The sequence below is a fragment of the Chlamydotis macqueenii genome, chromosome 7 (assembly GCF_036417535.1).
Source record: "Chlamydotis macqueenii isolate bChlMac1 chromosome 7, bChlMac1.mat, whole genome shotgun sequence".
In the NCBI taxonomy this organism is placed as follows: Eukaryota; Metazoa; Chordata; class Aves; order Otidiformes; family Otididae; genus Chlamydotis; species Chlamydotis macqueenii.
In genome coordinates this window covers 10,286,799-10,309,989 of record NC_141562.1, presented here as the reverse complement: position 1 = coordinate 10,309,989, position 23,191 = coordinate 10,286,799, and the positions used below count along the sequence as shown (strand labels likewise).

The 23,191-nt window shown below is 37.3% G+C and overlaps 1 protein-coding gene across 1 annotated transcript in view; it reads left to right on the top strand.

Moving 5' to 3' along the window:
- CCDC6 (coiled-coil domain containing 6) overlaps window positions 1-23,191 on the top strand; it is a 50,840-nt gene that overhangs the window by 14,756 nt on the left and 12,893 nt on the right. The window contains exons 2-5 of the mRNA XM_086752836.1: window positions 4,817-4,966; window positions 13,337-13,465; window positions 18,797-18,900; window positions 20,584-20,744. Of these exons, the coding sequence (XP_086608962.1) occupies window positions 4,817-4,966; window positions 13,337-13,465; window positions 18,797-18,900; window positions 20,584-20,744 (544 nt within the window). The remainder of the gene's footprint in view (window positions 1-4,816; window positions 4,967-13,336; window positions 13,466-18,796; window positions 18,901-20,583; window positions 20,745-23,191) is intronic.

Sequence of the window (23,191 nt, the reverse complement as noted above, 5' to 3'; positions counted from 1 at the left end):
ATCTCTTCCTGAAGCTGCCCCAACCTTTCAGTCTATATTCAGCAGCAAAGATTGAGTTTCTTGTGTACAGCAACTAGATTAAACTGCTCTTCAGCTCCATCTGCAGGCTTATCTTGTCCATAGGGTTCTGTCAATGGAAATCGCACTGTAAAAAGATGGATGAATGGTAAAGAGGTCATGGTGGCTCTTGCCTTAAAGCTGAGGGATCTTCAAGAATGGATTAGATCAGAACAGTGCTTGGTAGGCTGTCTCAAATAAGATCTCGTGAAATCTGGTGTCACCTCTAATCTGGATGCTGCTGGAAATAGGTGATGCTTTTGTCAGCATGCAAGCCGGGCATGCTTGGCATCTGGCTTTCAGGTGGTCAAGTGTGGGTGACTGGAACACTTTGTGAAACACTTGTTACTGAAATTGTGCCTGAAGTGAGAGCCGAAACTAAAATTCAAGAACTTATTATGTCAGATCACTGATAATGTACTGGTATTGGGTATTAATTGTGATCGTTGAACCTGCTTGCTTACTGGGCAGTATCAGGAGGGTTTGTGAAGCTTTTAGAAGAACTAACTGGGGGAAGAAGGAAGGATAGAGAGCTATGGTTTTATTATTTTTTTTTTTTTAAATTTGGCTGCTTTCAAGCTGTTGCTTCATTGGAAATATTAGATTTTTCTGCTTCATAACATAGAGTCACTAGAGCAGGGTGTCTGGGGTATGGTCCGCTGATACAGAAGAAGAACATCCCCCTGTAAGCGGAAGTGGCTGCATGTACTAGAAGCAAGAGGGCAGAGAGAAATCTAGCAGTGTGAACTTGATGTGCTAAAGGTAGTTTACAGGAAGAAAAACTGAGAGCAGAAGAAGATTTTAACACTAACATTTCACAGCTTATACTAGTATATGCAGCATGTGGAAAAATAACTTCTAGTGAGATTTTACTTCCTAATATGATACTCAGTTACTATATAAAGTTTAGGAGAAATATTGTTTCTTAAATTCCTTCAAAATTAGCCCATTGGATTGTAAGTGCACAAGGACAGGTTTTTACAAGACTTCATGCATCAGCTCTGCTACTGATCAGGATTTCACATGCTACTGCAGTAGAAATAATAGGATTTTTCTTCCTAGAAAACACAAGAGATTGTTTTATGTGCATGAGATGCTTTTTCCTTCCCTCTTCATTCTTGATTTCTTGCAAAGTAAGATGATAGTCTTTGCCATTTATGGTCTTGACCACAATAATTACAGGTTTTCCTTAGTGAATGCATCCATGAAATGCTCTGTAGCTATACGTGAAGTTTTGAGACACGGGAGGCAGGTGGATGTGACTGGTTGTGTAGAAAATCTGTGGTGGAAGTAGATTGCTTGTTTCGCATTTCCAGAGATGACTGATCAGGTGTTATCATTTTATGTCACTGAGCACCTTAGCAATTTATTTTGTAATATGGTACACAGAACACAGTGAATTGCTGTTAGTATTTTTGCATGTTGAATGTGATATAGGTAGAGAAAACTGGAGAACTCTGTACTCTCATAGAAGTCCTACTGTCTCTGATTTCCATGCTCTGTTTCACTTTTCTTGGTGATTGTATCAGAGCCTCCTTTAAATGCAGATAAGTAATAAAGAGACGGATTATCCATATGGAAACACAGTGTATTCACATCCAGGAAAATACTTCAGTGACAGAGTCTGTGCGGGAAATAGTATTAAAACAGATTTTTTTCCATGAATGTGTTACAACATCAGTTTGATTATGGGCTGAATGAGTAACACATTTCAAGATTTTAGGCAATATTAAGGTAAACGTAAGTGATTTTACTACTTAAGATAATTGAGCTATCACCAAGTAGTGAGTAGCAAGATGAAGGTAAAGTTTCAGAAAGCAAGTATGTGGATTAAGAAGAAATATGCATCACGTGTTTTTTGACTAAAAAGTTTCTGTTGAAATTGCTGACCCTTGGGTAATTTAAGTGGACAATCATTGTATTAAGGATAATGTATGGGTGTCTGGAACTTACAGTTCATACTTAGATTTATAGATTTCCTGTTGTTTGTTCAGTTGAGAAATTTAATTTCATATAGTGGAGGCAAATGTAATCACACTCAGCTTTTCCTCTGAGCCAGTTGAATGCAAGCTGATGGCCTACATGGTGTAGGCAGAGGATGTTGTTGCAGAGCAGCTTAAATGGGTCTAAATTGTGGCTGTTCATTCTTCGTTTCCACATGCCAGCACTCTGCCTGTGTGGTACGCCAGTTTAGGAAGCAGGTCCAGGAAAGAAAAATGGGAGGAGGAAGGGAAAGGATTACTTTCTGGGTGTCTCCTGCCTGTGCTGGCCTGCTGCCTGGCTGCATGAGCACCCATGCAAGTGCAAAGGAGGGGCATTGCTGTGCGGCTGGGAGTGGGCTGGGATCTTGGCAGCCCACGTTCAAGTTGGCCTACGCACCCGTCATTAATGTAACACCAGGATCTGGCTACGTAGTGTTGTGTAGACTCAATGCTGCAATAATGTGATTTTAGAGCTTTTGATTGGTGCAAAGAGTGAGCAGAACAAATTGTGCAAGTTAGGAATGAACAGAAATCAAAGTAGAAACACTCTGATTCTTTTATTTTTTAGAAAAAAAAAATGAATTTTAGGTAAGCTTGATCTGTTACAGTCTTTTATTGTCTGAACCATTGAAAAGCAGACACCAGTAGAAATCCTGTGTAGTGAAGGAGGAGTTGATTTTGGAGCAGCATGCATGAATTTTAACGATTTGAGGACAATGAAGCCTTGCAATTTGACTTGTTTACTCTTTTCTGAAATGTCTTTGAAGACCTAAGATTTTTGTAGCTCTAAGTAAAGCCATGATAGAAAGTGATAGATGATGTTATTGAGATCAACTAGATTTCTTGAGTTTTAATCCTCTGAGATGTGAGCTGACAATTTAGCATTTCTTCCGAGCTTTTGGATAACTCTACATTGTCCTGATGTGTCAAGTTGTAATACCAATGCTGAACATGCTGGAGTAGTGATTCTCTGCCAGTGAGATGCACAAACATTAGAGAGGAGGTGTTGTGCAGGACCTAAGCTAATAAACTGTGCCAGACATTTAATTTCTTTTCTTTTTTTTTTTTTTTTTTTTTTTCAGAGTGGGTTTTGCCAGCTCTGCTGGTGACACGGAGAAGGGAGCTGGTGGCAGATAGTAGGAAAGGGCCAAGAACAGAAAGCAATAGAGATGGGGGAAGACATAAGAAGGTATAGATAAAGATGTGAAGAGAAGGACTTGGTGGAAGGAGCACTCTACTGAGAAGTTTCCACAGCACCATCTTAGATTTTTGTGATACTGGTGGTATCATGAGGAAAACTTTATAATTGTCCTATTGTTCCACCAAATTTAAAGACATTTATGTTCTTGAAGTAACTTTTCTTGTATGGCATGGATGTTGTCTCTTGTTTAATTGTCCCATAGACTACTAGGGAGTGTATCATTCCAGGTAAAAGATCACTGACATAAAGAAATCTTTTGAGCATTTTTCAGTGTACAGTATGCATAAACAGATGGTTATTTTGGCATATTTTGGGCAGAAGTTTACTGAAAGCTTAGCTTCCATAATCTCTAGTTATGCTTCTATTTCAGTTCTTAAATTTTCCTCTGTGAAATTTTACTGAAATGAAACTTACTGAATCTTTACGTATTGTAAGCTATAAGCTGTTATTTTATTTGAATCAGGGCAAATCACAAATCAGCAGTTCAAATGATGTGTATTTTATTGCAGGGGATGAAGACGCTCCTCAACACTACGTTGTCTCATTTGTTAAAGGTGGCAGCTTGGGAGCTCTGTGTTCTGTCGTTCTGGCCTCTGTTTGGACTGTGGAATTAAGAGTTGGCTCTGCCAGTTTGTAGCTGGGATCTTTCATTTGCCCGTATGAAGTACCCTTTGTGACCTTTTAGAGCAGACTTCCAAAGGATAACTTCTGTATTCCATTTATCAAGGTTCTAATATGTAAATTTAAAAAAAAAACAAACAACCATACAAACATCTGAACTGTAGGAAATATGAGGGAGTGAGCTCGCTGGCTGGCTTTCTATGGAGCAGTGCCTAGGTGCTATAGGAGAGCTGGAGTGGAAATTGTCTTCTCTAGTGATTCTTCACAGGGAAGATTTCCAGAGTAGCTCTCCTTGTGAAATTTGGAAATCCTCAGGGTAGAGCTACCACATGGCATTTTTTAAAGTTGATTTTGTATGTAGTGAAGTAACAGTTCTGAAAAGTAATACAAGTACATTTTCCTGGGCTGGTGATTGGATAGAAATCCTCATGAGATGAGCCATGCTGCCTGCGGCTCAGAAGCAAGGCATATCTGTGTAAAAGAATAAATGCGTTATTTGACTGCTGGAAAGCAAGGCTGCAGTCGAAGGGATCTGGAAAGAAGGCGCGGTGCTGAATGCAGCAGTCTCGGAGCTGTGCTTCTGCTCGCAACGGAGAACGTTTAGAGAGGAGTTTGTTTTTAGGAACAGAGTAGGTAAAAGGAGGTATCTGTGAGTCAGTAATGCTTTTCTAAAGTTTAAAGGGTTAGGGAGTTTGGGCATTTGGTTGAGGGGAGGCTAATTTAAAGCACCAGTGTAGTTTCTCAAGTTGAAAGATGAGGAACAAAAAAGGAAGAAAGATGCTGTAATGTTAGAAAAGGGTATGGTAACAGCACTTAGATCCATCTTACTGTTCTTCAAGATGGTGGGCAAAAATAAAAACATAAATGGAGGGCATTTAAAGGGTAATGGAATAATTGCAGCTTTTAATGTGCAAACTTGCTCCCTTTTTCTTAAAACTATGTCTTTACTTCACAGCAAGCAAGGGCAGAGCAGGAAGAGGAATTCATCAGTAATACTCTATTTAAGAAGATTCAAGCCCTGCAGAAAGAAAAAGAAACGCTCGCAGTAAACTATGAAAAGGAAGAGGAATTTCTCACTAATGAGCTCTCAAGAAAACTGATGCAGGTAATTGGTGCCTTTACTGATGTTTCTCTCAGGAGTCTCAGGACCAACTGGTGGTTGAACTTTTTCTGTTAGTGTGACTGCAGTCAGAGGGATGTGGTCAGGTAGTAGCTGTTGTAAAGCTGGCACTTGATACAAGCAAAGTACAAGAAGAGTAGTAGGTAAGCGGTTTTTAATAGGTTACTTTAAAGTTTGCATCTGCAAACTCTTAGTGTTAAGAACCTGAATGTTTGTATAGAGATGCAAAGAAATGGATGTAGCTTAAAGTAGATCTTAACTGTCTTATAGAAGAGCGTCACTGATAAATTTAAAATCTTAGTGAAACAGATGCTTTTTTCTGGAGTGTTTGATACTTAACAGGAGTCCTGAAATATTAAACTTTATATACAAGAATGTGCAGTGATGCTTGAAGGAGTCTTTATCTGTAAGTTTATCCATACTTTTAACAAAACAGTTGCTTCTTTTAAATTAAAACACTACATCAGTCGGGTGCTAAAAGTAAAATGTTGAAGATGCTGGGACAATTTATGGCAGTGAGTCTTCTTTTCATTACCCGTTGTTGCTAATTTTTGGAAAGTGGGTAAGTATTTGTTGGAAGTGGTGTATATGCTTACTCTGTTCTGATAGTCTTGCCTCAGTACCTGCTTTTGGCCTCTGTAGGAGACAGGACACTAAGTTAGGTGAATGTTTGATGTGATCCACTATGGCTTTTATCATGCCATTACTTATAATTTTTGTCATTAAAAACTAGTCAGTTTTAAATAACCTAATTTGTATTTTGTAAGCATTTTTTTTATGTTCTGCAGCTGCAGAATTAAGGCATGTTTAACCCTGCAGTGAGGAGATACACTGTTTGGAAATAACATTAGAGCTAATCCCATCTGACACTTCTGTTACTGAAAACTAGGACTTCTATGACTTTGTTTGCTGCCTATTATCACATAGTAAATTAAATATAAAGATAAAATATCCTCAGTCTGGTGTTATTACTTCTCCTTGCTATTCTTGAGGACTGACAAGAATGTTTCTGAATAAGATGTACATTTGCTTTCAAAGTCATACATTTTTCATTAAAAATAGACAAGCAGCTAGCAGTAAAATAGGAGTATCAAGTGTTCTTTTCTAATTGAAGTAAAATATAGATATTGCTATAGAAAAAGCTTTCCATTAAACTCTCTTCCACTAAAGGAAGAAATGGTATATTGAGCAATGTTTTGTAATTGAAAGGTCTATGTAGAAATCGGTTACAGATCCAAGTTACCCTGGGCCATACTGTACATTGTGTAGAGCAAAGTAAAACTTACTTTAAAAATTAAAAGCATGAATTGCACTTGATTTGGCTGAAGGATTTTGAACACTCATAATGACCTTGTGCACAAATTTGTACTGCACAAGTTCTGCAGCAGCTGAGTTGCTGTGTCTAGTAATTGCTTAAAATATGCTTAGCCTTTTTCCTAGAATTCAACTAACATTACAGTAAAGCTGGGTCTTTAACAGCTCTTAAGAAATATAAACTTCTTATTAACCTAAAACTACAATTAAGTTTTCTTTTCTGCTGTGGACTTGCAGAAAGTATCCTTTGACTGTTGCCCCAAATTAAGGAAAGAGGTAACAGTCTACTGTTCTCAAAATGGCCAAGGGAGTGCCTTGTTGTAATGTATGAAGTAATGCAAGGGTATTATGCTCTTTGTCCCCTGGAAACCCTTAAAGGGTGTAACTTCATTCTCATTAGTGAGAGAAAGATTGAGAGAAGCACATATATCTGAAATAGAATGCAGACATAAAACCGGTGAAGTTACTCTCGCCTTTGTATGGCATCTGGAGAAAATTCTCAGTCTTGGATTCAACATCATCCTGTAAATATTATACAGCTTTCGGTAGGCAAGCTTCAAGTTTCTACTGAAAGAAAGTACGTAGTCATAACTACAAAAATACAGAGGTAAAATACTGACTGCTGCCTGCTTTTCTTAAACAGTATCTCAGCCTACAGGCTTACACTTCATTTTGTGTGGCCTTCCTGTAAGCCTCGTTCAGTGTTTGATAAATGTGGTCATGTCAACCAGAAGATTTTTAAAGGTGACAATTCTTAAATGCACCTGTGTTCCAAATTGTTAGTCCTAAAACTGTATAATTTCTCTCAGTATTATTAAGTAGCAGGTTTTTTGAAGTAAATCGTGAATTTGTCCTCTGTCTAAATATTAACTCAGCTGACTTGCAAAAGAGAACAGCTGTCAACATCCGGTCGATGCTGGTAGTGACTGTGCCTCTGAAGGGTGAGTGGCATGGAATGTCTTGCTTACAGCCTCACCTGTTCATTGAGGGCACAGAGGAGGGGATAATAAGGGATATATCAAAGCTCTAATGCAAAGTATATTTTAAGCTGTGTCAGAGAATCTGCCTAGTCCGCAAGTTTTGTAGTCCATACACCTGGATGACTTTTCGTACCTTTACAGGGGCTCAAGACATGTAGTACAAGTGGAGGACTTAGTTGTTTGTTTTAAAGTAAACAGTTTAATATTAAAATATTATTCTGTTTGTGTGCATGCTGAATGCAGATCTCATTTCATGGCTTGATTATGTCTTTGATGTGATAAACTTGCTGTGAAATATTAAAAAATGTGTATTTCTATATTCTCCTAAATACTAGTAAGACACTTAGCAGCTTATAAATTATACAAAGGAAATGGTCCCTTGCCCTAAAGAGCTTACCTGTAGAAGTAGGGAATGTTTGCATATTACAGTATGTTTCCACGAAAATAATTTTCTATGTCTATAGTGATCATGGATTTAGTAAGTTGATGTTAGAATAATGGTGAGTTGCTGACAATTTTCTTAAGTACCAAAGAACTGAAAATAGTATTGACATTGATTTTTGTTTTCTGAAAGCTGATCTGTTGTTTGGAAGTTTTAATTCTTCAATTATGAATTCTGGAAATTATACCCACGTAGACTGCCAGATAAAAAGTCTGAGAAGAGAAACTCCTCATATTACAGATAAACTTGATTTGTGGAAAAGAGGGCATTATTAGCACACTTCACATGGTCAACTTAGTATTCACTGCAATATCTTTTCTGGTTCAGGATGCTCTTCCTGTTATATAGATACAGTGCTAAATTCCTGACTAATGTTTTTCAAACGCGGAAAGTTAAGATAATTGCAAATTACTTTTTTTAATTTCCTGAGATTAGTGAGTGCCAATATGTTTCCAATTACCTACTAGAATGTAGCAATTCTGTCTTGATTAGAAGATGCAAGACTGGTGAGTTATAAGGCTAATAATGAATTGATAAATGCCCACTTCCATTTTTGGCATCTTTGTACTGGAGAGAGTTCTGTCTAAATTAGATGCAGGCTTTGGATGATGACTTAACCAGAAATAATGTAGTCTCCATTGGAAGTGTGGGCAGTAATTGGTTGCTCCACTGTTGTTTGCTGTTCGGGGTTAAACTCTTAATCTATGTGTTTGCCCCGCAACATTGGTCTGACCTTGAACTTTCAAAATTCATACTGTCAGATATTGTGCATTAAATGGTTTCTGGCTTTTTGTATGACTAAGGAGAAAAAAAAAAGGTATATGAGTCTGTTTTGTCTAAGACTTTGCCTTTTAGAACAGAGGGAGGGGTGTACTTCTGGTAAACTGCATAGGATTTGTAGTCTCTATTTTTTCAAGTGTTTACTAGTCTGCGGCTGTTTCAAAATTACTGCTGTATTATTCAGCTGAAAGCAACCTGGCAGAGGGACTTTTTTCATAGTGCATATGTGGTTTTTGCTTTGTCAAGCCTTTGTTTGTCACAATTGTAGGGGCTTATGCATCGCGTTGAATGGCATCTGGAATGAGCTCCCAGAATGTTAAAACGTTTTAAATGTGAAAGCTGTCTGCCAGAGCATGAGCTGCAGCCCTTCTCGCTAACAGCCTAACAAGAATTTCCCAGTTCAGCATGATGTATGCTACTATTATAAAACACAGAAACACTTTACTATATGCCAGACTGATTCTAAGCACACAGTAGCATATAAAAGAAGGTGTTTTCACTGGAATAATACTGTCTTCGTGTTGACAGGCTTTCTGGTGCCATACCATTGCTTGAAAATACTTGTTTATAACTTTGTGGCATTAGCTTTTACTGCCTCTATGAGCACTATCAATAACTGTATGCTTTTACTAGTTAATTCCTTTGTTTAGCATAATTCCTAAATTTCTAGGCTGAATACTGCGGAGGTGAAGGAGCACATGCATCTCAATAGAGATTTTAGAGTAAACAAAAGCTTTTCGTCACGTACCTTCGCCATGGAGTTCTTAAGCTATTCACTGTATTTTCCTATGTACTTAATTTTTGTCTACCTGACTAAGTCCTGGAAAGTTTGGAACAACATTTTAATAGAGTTTTCAATCTCTAGTCATTATAGAATGGTAGTAATATTTTGCAGAGTATCATTAGAAGTGTTTTGATGCAGGATCTGTTCTTGCAGCTGTGGATGTGGAATTGTTGAGTTACTGTTTTGAAATTTAAAGTAGTAAATCTTGAAAATGTATCTTTTGTGAAACAAGGCTACTCAAAAGAATAATTAAGTTTTAATATCGTATGAACTTACTTTTTAAATTGTGCAGCAGTCCTTTCGAAAATCAAATACAGATTTTTTTCAATACTCTTATATTTTTGAAAGTGAAATTGGTCCAAGTATCTGTCCTTGAAAGTAAAATGTTATGACATACCAAGATAATAGCATAATGTGTAGGCAGGCAGGTTAAGTAATGGGGAGGCTACACAGAACTGTTTCTCATGCAAGTCTGATTCTTGACAATTCTTTCAAAAACTATAAGTCTGTAAACATAAGCTATTATCCTTCCTGCTCTCCAAAATACGATGCATCAGCTCAAAGATGCAAATGTGATTGTGCGGAATAAACAGAGTCAGCGCATCTATAATTTATTTGATGAACATCTGGACATAAAGAGGAGACAAACTGCTGATGCAAATTGGTTAATAAATAGGACTTTCAGGATGTGGCAGTGAAGGAATTGGACAACTTTTGAGGGCTGGAGTAGTAAAAATAGACCGTTCCGTGCAATGAACAAGGTCATAATCTGGGGGATAAAGGAGGGTTGTTTTTTTTTTTTTTTTTAGGGGGAACTTTATCCATTAGCTCCATTATTTTGTGTAAGTACTTTCCATTGTCCCAGAATAAGCCTATACAGTAAGGAAGTAAAGCAAATGTGGTCCTACATTGTATCAGGAAACTTACTTCTATAGAGGGAGGAAGATATTAATGTAGTTGTATAGGACTTGTCTGAACTAATGCATGCACTCTTTCTGCTGCTGTGTTTTGTATTTAAGAGCCTTGTTCTCACTTTAAAGTAGTAACTGTCTCTCTTACACCAAACCCACCTCTCATGTTAGGCAGCTGAGAATGCCCCCAGTATCTCTCCTATAGTTTTCATATGCAGTTCAAGGTCTGTAAGACATTGTCATCAAGGTGACATGTTCCAGCACGATTTTTCCTTCTCTTTAGCTGGCAGCCATAGGTGTATCTGTAAAAAGTTGTTACTATAGTTGCATGTAGTTAAAAACAGTTTGAAAATACTCTTACTTGACTAAGTAAAACAAACACTCTCCACCACTGTTTTACCAGTGGATATTTTCTCATTGTTAGCAATTCTTTTTGTCAGCGTTAGGGTTTCAGCATTAACTGTTTTTGTTTGTTTTGGCTTGTTTTTTATGATCAAAGCTAATAAAGGGGAAAAATTATTTTACCCAATTATGAGTTGACAGGCACTATTAATATGGATTTTGGGGTGCGTTATTCATATTTTTGTCCCACTTTGAATAGTGAAGCAGGGGAGTAGCACAATAAAGTAGGTTCCTCAGAATGTCCAAGAGGGCTTTCATGTTATAATCTTTTTTAGCACCCAAGGGAAAAAAGTGTTTGTGGGTTTCTTTTTACTCCCAGTTACTTTGCTTGCTGGTGTATTTATGTTAAAATCAAAATAGAAGGTATTCCTGTAATAGATTTCTCCTGGCTTCACTTAGTAGTTTTCTGATAGCTGGGATGGTCTTTTGCTTGCAGTATGTTCACGCTCCTAAGGCAGGGTTTAGTAGATTCTACACAGCAGCTACAGATCTAACCAGTAAGCCTCGTCAGTTCCTGTGTGATGGAAATTCCAGCGAGCTTTAAAAAGAATGATTTGACAAGCAAGATTGTGCTATTGCAGCTCAATTTGTTTTAAATAGTATGGTAATTGCATTTGCATAAAGCACACAAGAGCAAGAAACAGTATTTGTTGTTCAGTTGGTTTGAGTGCCTCCATGTGACTGCGCAATCTGCCTGACTCACTGGACTGCCTGCAAAGGCTAGCAGTCCCCAGCCACACGCTTTGTTAGCAGCACCCAGCATTAGGCTGCGTAAGAAATTCTGGCTATGTGTCTTTTCACATAGGTTAATTTGCTAACTAAATACAAGCTGATTACAGCAAGTGGATTTGGTCTCAATTTTTAGTTAGGTGAAAAAAAAACCCTGTCTAGCTTTTTTTAGTGAAGCAAAATGGAGATTGATGAAAGTGCAGCAAGTGCCTTGAGCCAGGTGGTAATCTGTGTGTTGTCTGCTGCTTGGGCTCTGTGGCTGTTTTCAGTCTTAAACTGAAGTGGGGTGAGGAAGGAAAGGAGAGGGGCTTATAGAGTTGTAAAAATAAATAATATCTCTTTCGTATTAAACCCATTTTATTCCAACCAAGCTTAACTCCAGTACTGAAGTAAGAAACTTCACGTGTTTTGTTTTTTTTATCAAACAACACAAACAGTATTTTGATTTAAAAGTGTAAATACAAATTTTTCTTCTAATAAAAATCTCGTGTACCAGCCCTGCGTATTCTGACACGAGAAATGAATTGGCTTTATTTCCAACTAGATTTCCTAACTATTTAATCAAGAGCTGCCATGATAGTCTGAGTGATTATCATGTTAGAGTCTAGTTGTCTTCAGGTGCATGGAAGTTTCCATGGGCATTAAGGGTTTTGGAAAAAAAAGACTGTAATTTAATAAGTGAAAGGAATAAATCTGATTTATTTTTTAATTACTATTCAGGTGTTTATTTTATTTTGTGAAAAATAAAATTTCAAAATTGATATGCCCCGAAAACACATTTAAACTGCAAACTTCTCCCATGTGTGTATTGCCAAGTAGTTATTGTCTGCCTGGTGCTCTCTCCACACAAATCTTTCTGCTCTGAACTCTCTACTGAGCTGCACTTCACAGGCCATTTTGTCTCTAAATAGCAGCAAAAAGAAATTAATTAATGAACTACCAATTTTAGCTTGTTTTAAAATTAAAGTGTGTTTCTTCACTGTGGATAGACTTACGTCCATGACTGTGAGGTGTACATCTGTTTCCTCAGATTTTCCTCACACACACTATGATCCTATGTATTGTCATGTGATAGCCAGAACTGGTGTAGAAAAATAAGCAGGTGGAAAAAAGTGCCTGCAGCTTTCGGTGGATGGCCAGAACACAGGGTAATTACACCATTGTCTTTTGGTGACATTTGCTTTTCCGTAAGTCAAATGCACTTGTTCGTGCCATGGTGCCAGTCACACTATTTTATCCACAGGAAGACTTGGATCCATGTCTCGGAGGGATTCCATTGTGATTTGACTTTACTGTTTGAAGTGACTCTGTTCCAAGCCATAATTCATGTTCAAATGTGGGGGATTTTTTGTTTCCATCTGCTGAGAGCTTTGAGAGTAAAGATTTCTTTAATTGGAAATATAAACTGAAAAAAAAAATTCCTGTGAGTGTTAAGAAGACTTACAACATTAATTTGAAATAACCAGTGTTTTTATGTCATTGAAGTATTTTGATCCTTGGTAGCATAGGAGCAGAAATTAGATTTATTCTATTTACTGTCTTGTTGCACAGCAATTTCAGTAGTATGACTTCAGTCATGATTTTAAACTTTCAGCTGCCTGTGAGAAGGAAGTGCTAAGACCTGCGTTTTGTGCTTTGGGTGCTCTTGAGATGATGCATATAGGTTAATTTTAATGCTTTTGTGAACGTTATGATAGATTTTTTTTTTTTTTTTTTTACTTTTGAAATGTCTAATTATTTTATGTTATATATAATGTGTCTATTTTGGTTTGACTTTATTAAATATTTCAAAATGTCATTTACTTCATCTGCTTTGTAAAAGGAAGACTGTAAAGTGTTGATTTTTGAAGGGCTGTTGTGTGGGTTTTGCATTTTGAAGTCTTTTGAGAAGAATTATCAGTAGAGAGTTGTACGCACAGAAAGAATAAAAATGTGTAAACTTATAAATGGTGCATAATGTTTCATACTTTTATTTGAGGGCTTAAAATAATTCCATGTCTCCTAAACTCTTAGCTGCAGCATGAGAAAGCTGAACTGGAGCAGCATTTGGAACAGGAACAGGAATTTCAAGTGAACAAACTGATGAAGAAGATTAAAAAACTGGAAAATGATACAATTTCGAAGCAGCTCACCCTGGAGCAGGTAACTCCTTACTGTCCAAATTGTATGACTGTAAAACAAGAGATGCTGAAAAAAAAACCCCAAATATTTGTTTTGTATTAGATTTTGCTTGATTTTTAAAGTATGTCAGAAAGCTAGGCTATATCAAGAATATAGAAAAGGCAATTTGACTTTCAAAGCAATAAATCATTAACATAATTTATTATTAAAAACTTTGATTAATTTGTTTTCATGGCTATTGTAACTTTTAGTAGCCTTACTGCAGGCCTTCATGTCTGTTGGACAGCTGTGACTTTTGCACATGCAGCTTTTTTGTAAGTAATGCTTCTTGTTGCTGTTCATCAGCTTCCGCTCTCATGCTGCTAGTGAGAAAGACTGTCACTTTTGATAGTGGTTCAGCACAACACTAAACGATAGGTATGCGGTCTGGTTGTGCTCTTGGTCACCTTTTTGTCACCGCTTGCATAGCACAGGACTCGAACGGTGAGATACTTACACAGAGTTGAGATTTAATTTTGCCTAACTCCCTTTGTCCCTAGACAGCAATGAAGATTACAGAGATCAAACACCACTTGTTTTGGTCATATTTCCACTGGAAGTTTAGACGTTGGGACTGCTCTTATGTCTAATTTTAGGCCTGTGCATCAAAGCCTCTTGGTGTCTTAATAGGAATCTTTTTGACCTAAAAGGCAAACTGATGAAACATGTAGGCTTGTTCAAGAGCTTCGATTTTTCTGACTTATGTAAGTAGTGTAGTGTAAAGATAGTACATTATTTCTGTGATTTTTTTTTTTTTTTTCTTTTTCTTCCCCTGTTCTCATCACATTTGGAACTTTTTGTTGCTGGTAACCTGAACCATAGAATCATAGAAGGTTAGGGCTGGAAGGGACCTTCAAAGATCATCTAGTCCAACCCCCCTCCAAGGAGCAGGGACATCTCCAACCAGATCAGGTTGCTCAGAGCCTCATCCAACATGGCCTTGAACATTTCCAGGGAAGGGGCATCCCCCACCTCTCTGGGTAACCTGTTCCAGTGTTCTGCAACACTCTACCAGTTTTATATGACTCTTATTTCAATTGACATTGTGGGTAGATGAATTAATGGCTATCTTAATGATAAAATGGATTTTCTTAGTTCCTATGCAAACATTCTATATAGAGAGATGTAAGGAACCAATTGAAAAATAGAAAGGTAGGAAGATGCAGTTGCCAGCAAATCTTTAACCAGCACGGAAATAACATGCGATTGAAATAAGTCTCTTAGCCACAAGGTGGTGGTGGTGGCCACTTAATCAAAATGCAAAGTAAGCTTGCATATTAAGCTGTTTTAGTCTTTGAAATATCAGTGTGAACCACAGATGAAATTTTAATGGTATTTATTTTCCTATTATTGTTCTGGGCGGACACACTTGTCAAAGAATAAAATTTGAAACTTAATACATTTTAATACCAACAATAGATTGTTCAAAAAGTGTGGATGCTCAAAGGAGAATTGCTTGTATTTTGGTGATATCAGGTCTTTCTCTCAAATATCTGACCTTGAAAACTTCATAAACAAATTAAGATGTTAAATTTGGCTGTCTGTCTTTCTTAGAAATTCTGTGCGTATTTATATGTAATGCAATGTATACCTTTGTTGTGTCTTACAGTAAGGTATGGTAAGTATCAAGTTACTTTGAACTTCAGCATGCTTTCTCCTCTTACACAAATTAAAAAAAAAAAAAAAAGCTTATTGTGCTAGTTAACCAGCTGAAGCAACAGCCTTTGGGGCATGTGCTATACCTAGCAAGAAGCAACCGAAAGTCGTGAGGAGAGCAATGTTGCCTTTATTGTACAGAGAGGGAATGAAAGAAGAGAGATTGCCATAACACTTCAACATAACCTTTGGGAGACGAGTTAAACGGGGCTTGGAAGGAGCACTTCAGCAATGCTTTGAACATAATTTAGGGCTGCATTTTGGACATAATTTAGGGCTGCATTACTAGATCTATCACTAACCAGGGAGGGGGTAGTTACAACATATGTTCACTAAACTATTATTTTTAAAATATGGAACACTAATTATCTATGCTTTGTGTCCTTCCTCCTTTGCTTTCTTTCATCTGAGCTACTTAGGTCACAGATGATCGGCAGGTAGCCAGTTTGTAGCAGTGGTGGTTGCGTAGAATGTTATTTATTCCTAAATAAAAAGTTAAGTTTGGTCTTAGGGTTCAACTATGACCTAACTTAATTTTCTAAAGTCTGCTTGAAGTGGCAGAACATTCTTCTCTGGAGCCTAATGATGAAGAAATTTGCAACATGTGACTATTTCATTAACTGAATGTCTCAGTTAAAATGAGCAATAATGTTCTGTTTTATAGTTCAGTGGTTTGATAGGAAATAAATAGCTGTCAGTTTTGTCCTACTGAGGCCAAGTTTGTGTAGTCTTGCTGTTACTCTTTTTAATTGGTTTTCTGTTTCATACAGTACAGTGGGTAACTAGAAGTGATGCAGTTAGGAGATGAGAAATAAGAACTGAACTGCTAATAATCATCTCCTATGTCTCTCTTTTTTGAGAGGACAAGAAGATGAAATGTGTAAAATCTTCTGAAAGATATTCTTGGAGAGCAGCAAAGAATTAAAGATACAAAGTGAGAGGGGCAGATGGGGAGCAGGGGGGTGAAGTTTGGGATAGTGGGCCTAGGCAGAGAACATATTCAACTTCCATTAATTTGGAAGATCTGCATTTCAGGAGGGAACAGTTCTGCTTGTAAATTGGCAAGAAGACTGAAGAAGCAGTAACCCGGGAATAAACAGACAGTGGATATTTTAGGTGCATTTTAAGTAAAGTGTGTGCATGAGAGAGGTGAGAAGAAATACAATTGGATGGTGAGGAAGGTTAAAAGGGATTGTTCTTTTCCCCTAAAGGGAGGACTAAAGTCCAAAAAAGCAAGCAGTACTTCCTTGCTTTTCTGTTGTGATGGTAAAAATTAATTTATGTTTGATTGTTATGTAACTTCGAAGCTGTATAGAGTCAGGCTAGTATTGGAAGAGTTGCTGGTTTGGTCTTTAGATATAATCCCATCCTGCTTATTTTAGTTCACAATATTATCACGTTGTTAACAAGTTAATTGACTAGAGTTAAACTACATTTCAAACTGCACCTGCAACTGCCAAGTACAAAACCAATGTACCTATTCTCTGAATTCACAACTCTGGTCAGGTTGCTGCAGTTGCTTCTCCTGGAGGTTCAGTTCAAGGTGTTCATCCTCAAGGCTTTAATATCCTAACACTGGGAGGAACTGGGACAATATTCAAGATCAGTAAAGGATACTTGTTTCCAGTGTGTTTTAATATTGCTGGAAATGTGGAGTTCTAGATGTGTTTCACAATCTGGTTTCTTTGGTGTTTCATCAGAGCATCTCTGTCAGCCTTCAGGGCACAACACAAGGCTCATTTGTGTATTGTTCCTGATGATTTGAGTTTGCCACTGTGCGTGCTCACCTACGTGGAGGTTTCTAATTAATGAACTCTGCCTTGGTGATGGTTGCTATAATTCTAAACGTAATCTTAGATTTTTTCAAATCCAAGATTATAAATAATTCACTCTGTCTTCAAATTCCAGTGTGCTATTCTTCTTACCATTAAATGAAACAGATTTATTTTCACTGATATGTTTTTGTGGGTTTGTTTGGTGCTAGGTCAGTCACATAGCTGTAAAAAGATTATGTCAGAGCAGGTAGGTCTAAACCATGTTGCACTGAAGTGATGCAAAATCCATTGCTGCAGAAGTAGCGATCTGCAGTCAGACCTTTTTCATCATGTGTTTATATAATAACTACGCGGTGTAGTGGAGATGTGTTGGTAACGTAGGAGCATGGTGTGTAGGTTCCCAGAACATCTTGTGTACTTTCTTCCATCTGAATGCTGTCAGCCCCAAGCATTGGCCAAAATGGCTAGTGAGCAGTGCCCTAAGGCAAAGCGCCCTGTCTCTCCAGGGGCTGAGCCCTTTGCCTTTGCACCACTCCAGCTCCTGCTAGTCACGATCCAAAGCCTCATCCCTTGTGTGAGGCTGAAGCATGTTGCTCCTGGCTTCTCTTTTATTGATGTGGGAGTTCGCTCAACTGTTATTGTACATCTGGAAAATCAGATATGGAAAGATCTACTAAACAGTGTTTCTTCTTCTAGTTGTAGTCCCTATTACTCATCAATATATATCCATTTTTACTTACAGTAACTAATTCCTCTAAGCTTAAAGAAGAAAGTTGTACATTCATTAAACTTGCACTGTTAGCTGAAGTGTGTAAGGTTAAATTTTGTTTGGGTGTATCAATATTAATTCCGTGGTTAGCACAGAGCCCTTACAGATTGAGATGCTGTAATAGCACTTCACCCAGTGACGCAGTGAACGTGCAAGGAAATCACTTGATCTGTTTTCAGTCTTTCCATTTTGTAATGTGGTATTATTTGCCCATCAGGAAAGTGGTGAGTCTTAACTAAGGCTTGGCTGGGAAAAATTCCTCCATGCTATTTTCTATCTGTAAAGCTCTTGATCTATTTCCATATGTTTCATTACTGCGAACTTCTGGAGTTCAGCTGCCGGTGTTACTGAATAAGATCTGCTATGCCTTTTGGTATTCTAGTGTATTCTTGTTAATCTTTGCATTGTATTTGTACTAAAATCCTAATAATAGATTTATTGTTGGTTCTACATTATATCTGCTTTTATGAGCTTGTAGGAGAATCAGGAATGTTTGTTCACACAGTAAGTGAATGGGAATAATGTCAAGTTAAGCATTTACTTTTATAAAGCCTTTGCTAAGATTGAAAGACACTTGTTTTTGCTAGTAAGTAAGTAACACTTAAAGCAGTTCGTGTAATTTTTCTTTTCTAGTTTTATGTCACGCCTTTACCTAACACAAGGGAAACACGGCTTTTCTTCTGTTTCTGGCTTACTCAACTGTGATTCTTCCACTAAAAAAGTCTAAAAATTTCAAAAGAATAAATGTTGGTGTAGTGGACAGTAAATTCAGCTTGAACTTCAGAGACACATGGAGTAGGAGATGCCTTTGAATAGGCTTGTCATGTTATCCATGACTGCGTGTCCAGATTTTGAGCTCCTCCTTATTGGCCAGAGACAAGAAATTCTGTAAGAAAAATTTCTGTTACAGGAGATGACAACTGTGCAACTCCTGTATCTCTTGAATTTTCACTGGCTCAATGACCAATGTGTTGCGCCTGATTTTTGTCTCTTCTTCACCTTGTGCTTATTGTCGTAGAGCATCATGTAAATAATGTTATAGGAATGATCTTAATGAAATTCCTTGCAAAAAATATATTCCCATCATTTTCATTGATTGTTTTTCCTCTCCAGCTAAGACGTGAGAAGATTGACCTTGAAAATACTTTGGAACAAGAACAAGAAGCACTAGTGAATCGTCTCTGGAAGAGGATGGATAAACTTGAAGCAGAAAAACGGTTTGTCTTGCTGCATTGTGTTTGTTACTGAGAGAGATATATCATTTAGTGCATAATGTTCTGGATTAAATGTGTTCATCTCTGTCCCATGGGAGTTGTTTAATCTATGAAAACCTGAAAGTTAAAGCAGTTGTGAAGCACCTTGTTTACATGGTGCCATATCCTTGATTTTTGAAGTAGATGAAACTAAATAGTATAAGAAATTACCTGGGAATGCTTGAAGGAATTTGCTAAATTTTGTCAACTGTTGAGAGACTCTTTTTAAAGCTTCTGGTTTGGGATCAGCTTTTATGTTCATGGCTCAATGAATAATGTGATATTTTAGTGTATTTGTTGTATGAGAAACTTGTTTTTCCCCTGTCTTCTTGAAGAAGGCTTCAGCTTTTTCTCAGTGATGTGCACTCATGTCATTGAGACTTCCCATTGCTTCCTCAATAGACGTTAAGACACTGGGACTTTATATTGATAGGAAAGCTACGATTAAAAATACATATTAAAGTGACCTCCTCTTTAATGCTATATTATAAGAACTCTGGTTTTGGGGAGTAGTAGGGGAGAAAAGAGGATTAATACCTTATTTTCTTCTACACGTTTAAGGACAGTTATGTTAGCGTCACTGTGAGTCTTGACTGGGGCCTCAGGAAGCACTTTGAGGCTATGTGAACTGCAGGTTTTGTAGTTTTGTTTTACAGAGCCCTACTGTGTGGAAGGTGCTCTGAAGAGCTACATGTGATATTCAACAGCGGTAAATCTATAGCAGGATGGGCCTTTGGTAGGGTTTTTGCACATCTTAGACTTAAAGCCTTCCTGAAGCCAAACCATTTCTGGTTTAATTTATCTCAGACTGTGTACCCTCTCAGAAGGAGCTATGGTGGAGTCAGACCATGCTTTAGTACCACTTTGATATGCGTGAATATTAGGCCATGCAAAGAGTTGTGCTTCCATAGTGCTGTCCCTGCTCTTCAGGGCAGAGTTGAATCTGGCCAATCAACATGTTTCTAGTGAAGAACAGTTTCATGCTTTCAGGCTGAAAAATATCTCGTGTTAACTCCAAAAATCATAATCTAGAACATTTAATATCTACCATATGCTTATTTTATTCTAAAAGAAGTTCATTACTCCCGAATTTACAGAGGTATTTGAAACCTTGACTATATGGAATACTTTTCTTTTGGAGATATTTAAAAAAAAAATAAAGGATAGCATTTGACTATGCTTCAGAAAATGCCTGTGAAGTTTTCTCTTTTGGTAATGGTGAAACACAGAAAAGCTTGTGTTTCACCATAGACACACTTTATTCATTTTTTCGTCTTGTAATATGTGTTTTTCCTCTAAGAACATAAGTGTAAAAACTCATAAGAGATTAAATGAATTCACTTAGACATGAGGTAACTATATATAGTCCAGAATTTGTTTTTCCTGAACTCTATGCAGAAATATTTGGGAGTGTTGGTGTCTGAATATTTTAGAAAATCCATCTGTGCTTGGACAACAAATTTCACCTTTTTTAATTTTCAGTTAAAAAAGAAAGTATTATAAATCCTCCCAAGATTCTCTTCCCAAAACCACTAGTTAAAATAAACCTTTATACCTGTCAGAATCCTTGCAGTGGCTTTCTGGGGGTTATAAGGGGCTTTCTTTTCCTTAGAATTGAAGATAAAGTTTGAACTATTTTTCATACAGAATTTTGCAGGAGAAACTAGACCAGCCAGTGTCTGCTCCACCATCACCCAGAGACATATCAATGGAGATAGATTCTCCAGAAAATATGATGAGACATATCAGATTTTTAAAGAATGAAGTGGAGAGGTTAAAGAAACAACTGAGGGCTGCACAGTTACAGCGTGAGTAAACAACTTGTGTATTGTGTAACATAAGATTTTTATGTATAGTTTCCTGAGTTTGAATTTAAGGGAGAAGTGGAAAAAAAACTAGGGGAGGTTGGGATTAAAACATACTCATACTTGCAATATTATTGCTCACTGATGTATTTATACTGCCATTTGGGAATTTTTTTTAGCTTTACTAGAATGATGTGTGGAACAATCAACAAATATTTCTTGAATGTATTCGGGCTAAGAAAAAATGTTTCTATCTTTTTTTCTTTTTTTCAGAGACTTAGCAGTATTTTAACATATGGATTCTTCAAAACGTGTTATGGTCTACTTTGTAAGAGTCTTGTTATAAATTAAGAATTATTCAAAAGAATTAATAGCTAGCAAAATAAAGTTTAGCTGTATATAAGAATTTAACTTGTTAAAAATTGCAACTACCTTTAAATAATTGTTAGTAGCTAGACTAATTGTTCAGGCAACTATTTGACTTCAAAAGACAGCAGAAGAAGTAATCTTGTTTTGTTCTTACCTATGTAAGATAGCTTTGAAGGCGGACAGAATAGATAGTTGTGCAGGAGTCTGTGTGTTTGTTGTCAAAAGTGTCACAGACCCTTGACCAGAAGTGGAAAGCCTGCTTTTTGCCCTGCCTGTCAAGAGAAGGGGCTATGGCTCTGAGCGCGCGGTCTCTCTGGCAGGAATATTACTTGCCCCTACCTATGATCTTTGCAATGACAATCTTTCATTCCTTCATTCTAAATCCAAAATTTCTATCCAAGGTTCATCAGTTCTGCCCTTTTTGATAGTGCAGTTCCTAGTCAGTAGCATTATATTTCAATTGATAGGTGAGTACTTAACCGTATAGACAGAAAAAAATTAAGTGAGTGGGAAACAGGCAATATTCTCCCCCTTCCCCTCTAGTGCTAGTCTTGACAGGCTAACTGAAATATTTCAACCCCTGTTCAGAGAAGTAGCTTGCCAGAGCCAGCAGCCTTCCTTAAAGACAGAGATGATGGGAGAGTGCTCTTGTGCAGAAGCCTTGTGCGTGAGTTTGTGGTATTAATAATTTGTGTCAGTTAAAGGCAGATAAGGACTGCTAAACTTTGTACTTGCCAATTCTGCACTGCAGCCTTCACTTACTGAACTTGAGAACGAGAGCAAGGCCTTAGATTTAAAGTACTCTTTGTACAAATCTAGCCTAATTAATTTCATCTCGAGTATTCTTTATTATTTTTAAGTGGTTTCTTTTTTAATTATTGTGATTTAGAGTAAAAATTTAGAAGCGTTTAAAGTCAAATTCTCATTGAAAATGAGATCTAAGTTTAAAAGTACTCTTTCCCTTTGTGAATAGATTAAACTGCATGATGAATAGCAGCAATGCTGATAGAAATGCTGGATGTGCTAGCCTGCAAGGAGAAGATTAAACTGAAATGCAGTTTCCAGTTTGGTGTTTGCAGTATGTGGTCGTTAGAGAACCTCTAGTATTATTCATAAATACTTAATAAAATCTACTTACTAAATTCTGATACTGGTGTTACATTTTGTGTTCCTGAAGCACTTACTTTCCATCTAGGAACTGTTTTGATATAATAATAGTTTTAAATAAGGGATACTGTTACGTTTAGAAGTAGTATTTCCACAGAAGAAAGAGAAATCACATATTGTTGATAGTTTGGAAACAGCCTTCTAAAACAGGAATATTAAATTCAAGGAATCATAAATAGTTTGGGTGGGAACGGACCTTTAAAGGCCATCCAGTCCAACCCCCCTGCAAGGAGCAGGGACATCTCCAACCAGATCAGGTTGCTCAGAGCCCCATCCAGCCTGGCCTTGAACGTTTCCTGGGATGGGGCATCTCCCACCTCTCTGGGCAACCTGTGCCAGTGTTTCACTGCCCTCCCTGTAAAAAAATTTTTCCTAATGTCTAATCTGAATCTGCCTCCCTCTATTTTAAAGCCATTACTCCTTGTCCTATCATAACAGGCCCTGCTGAACAGTCTCTCCCTATCTTTCCTGTAGGCCCCCTTTAGGTACTGGAAGGCCACAATCTGGTCTCTCTGGAGCCTCCTCTTCTCCAGGCTGAACAGCCCCACTTCTCTCAGCCTGTTTTCTGACTGAAGGGTGCTGCATAAAGAAGTGATCACAAAGCATGATGGATTGTATTTTTATTTTTTTTTTTATATCAAGGAATTAACTGTAAACTTGATCACATATTAGAAAACCTTACAGAATACATTGTGTCATACATCTTCATAACCGGTTCCTTTTTATTCAAATAATCTGTAAAAAATACTTTGTAGCTTTCCATAATTTGATTTTATCACTTTAAATAGCCTGTGATACTGGACCATTTAAGTGATTTTTGCTGAACTTGATTTAGAATTGCAAACTTGAATTGCCCTTTGTGAGAGGAGCCCACTTGGTGGCTTTTAATATTGGTACATGTTCTGCTGACCCAT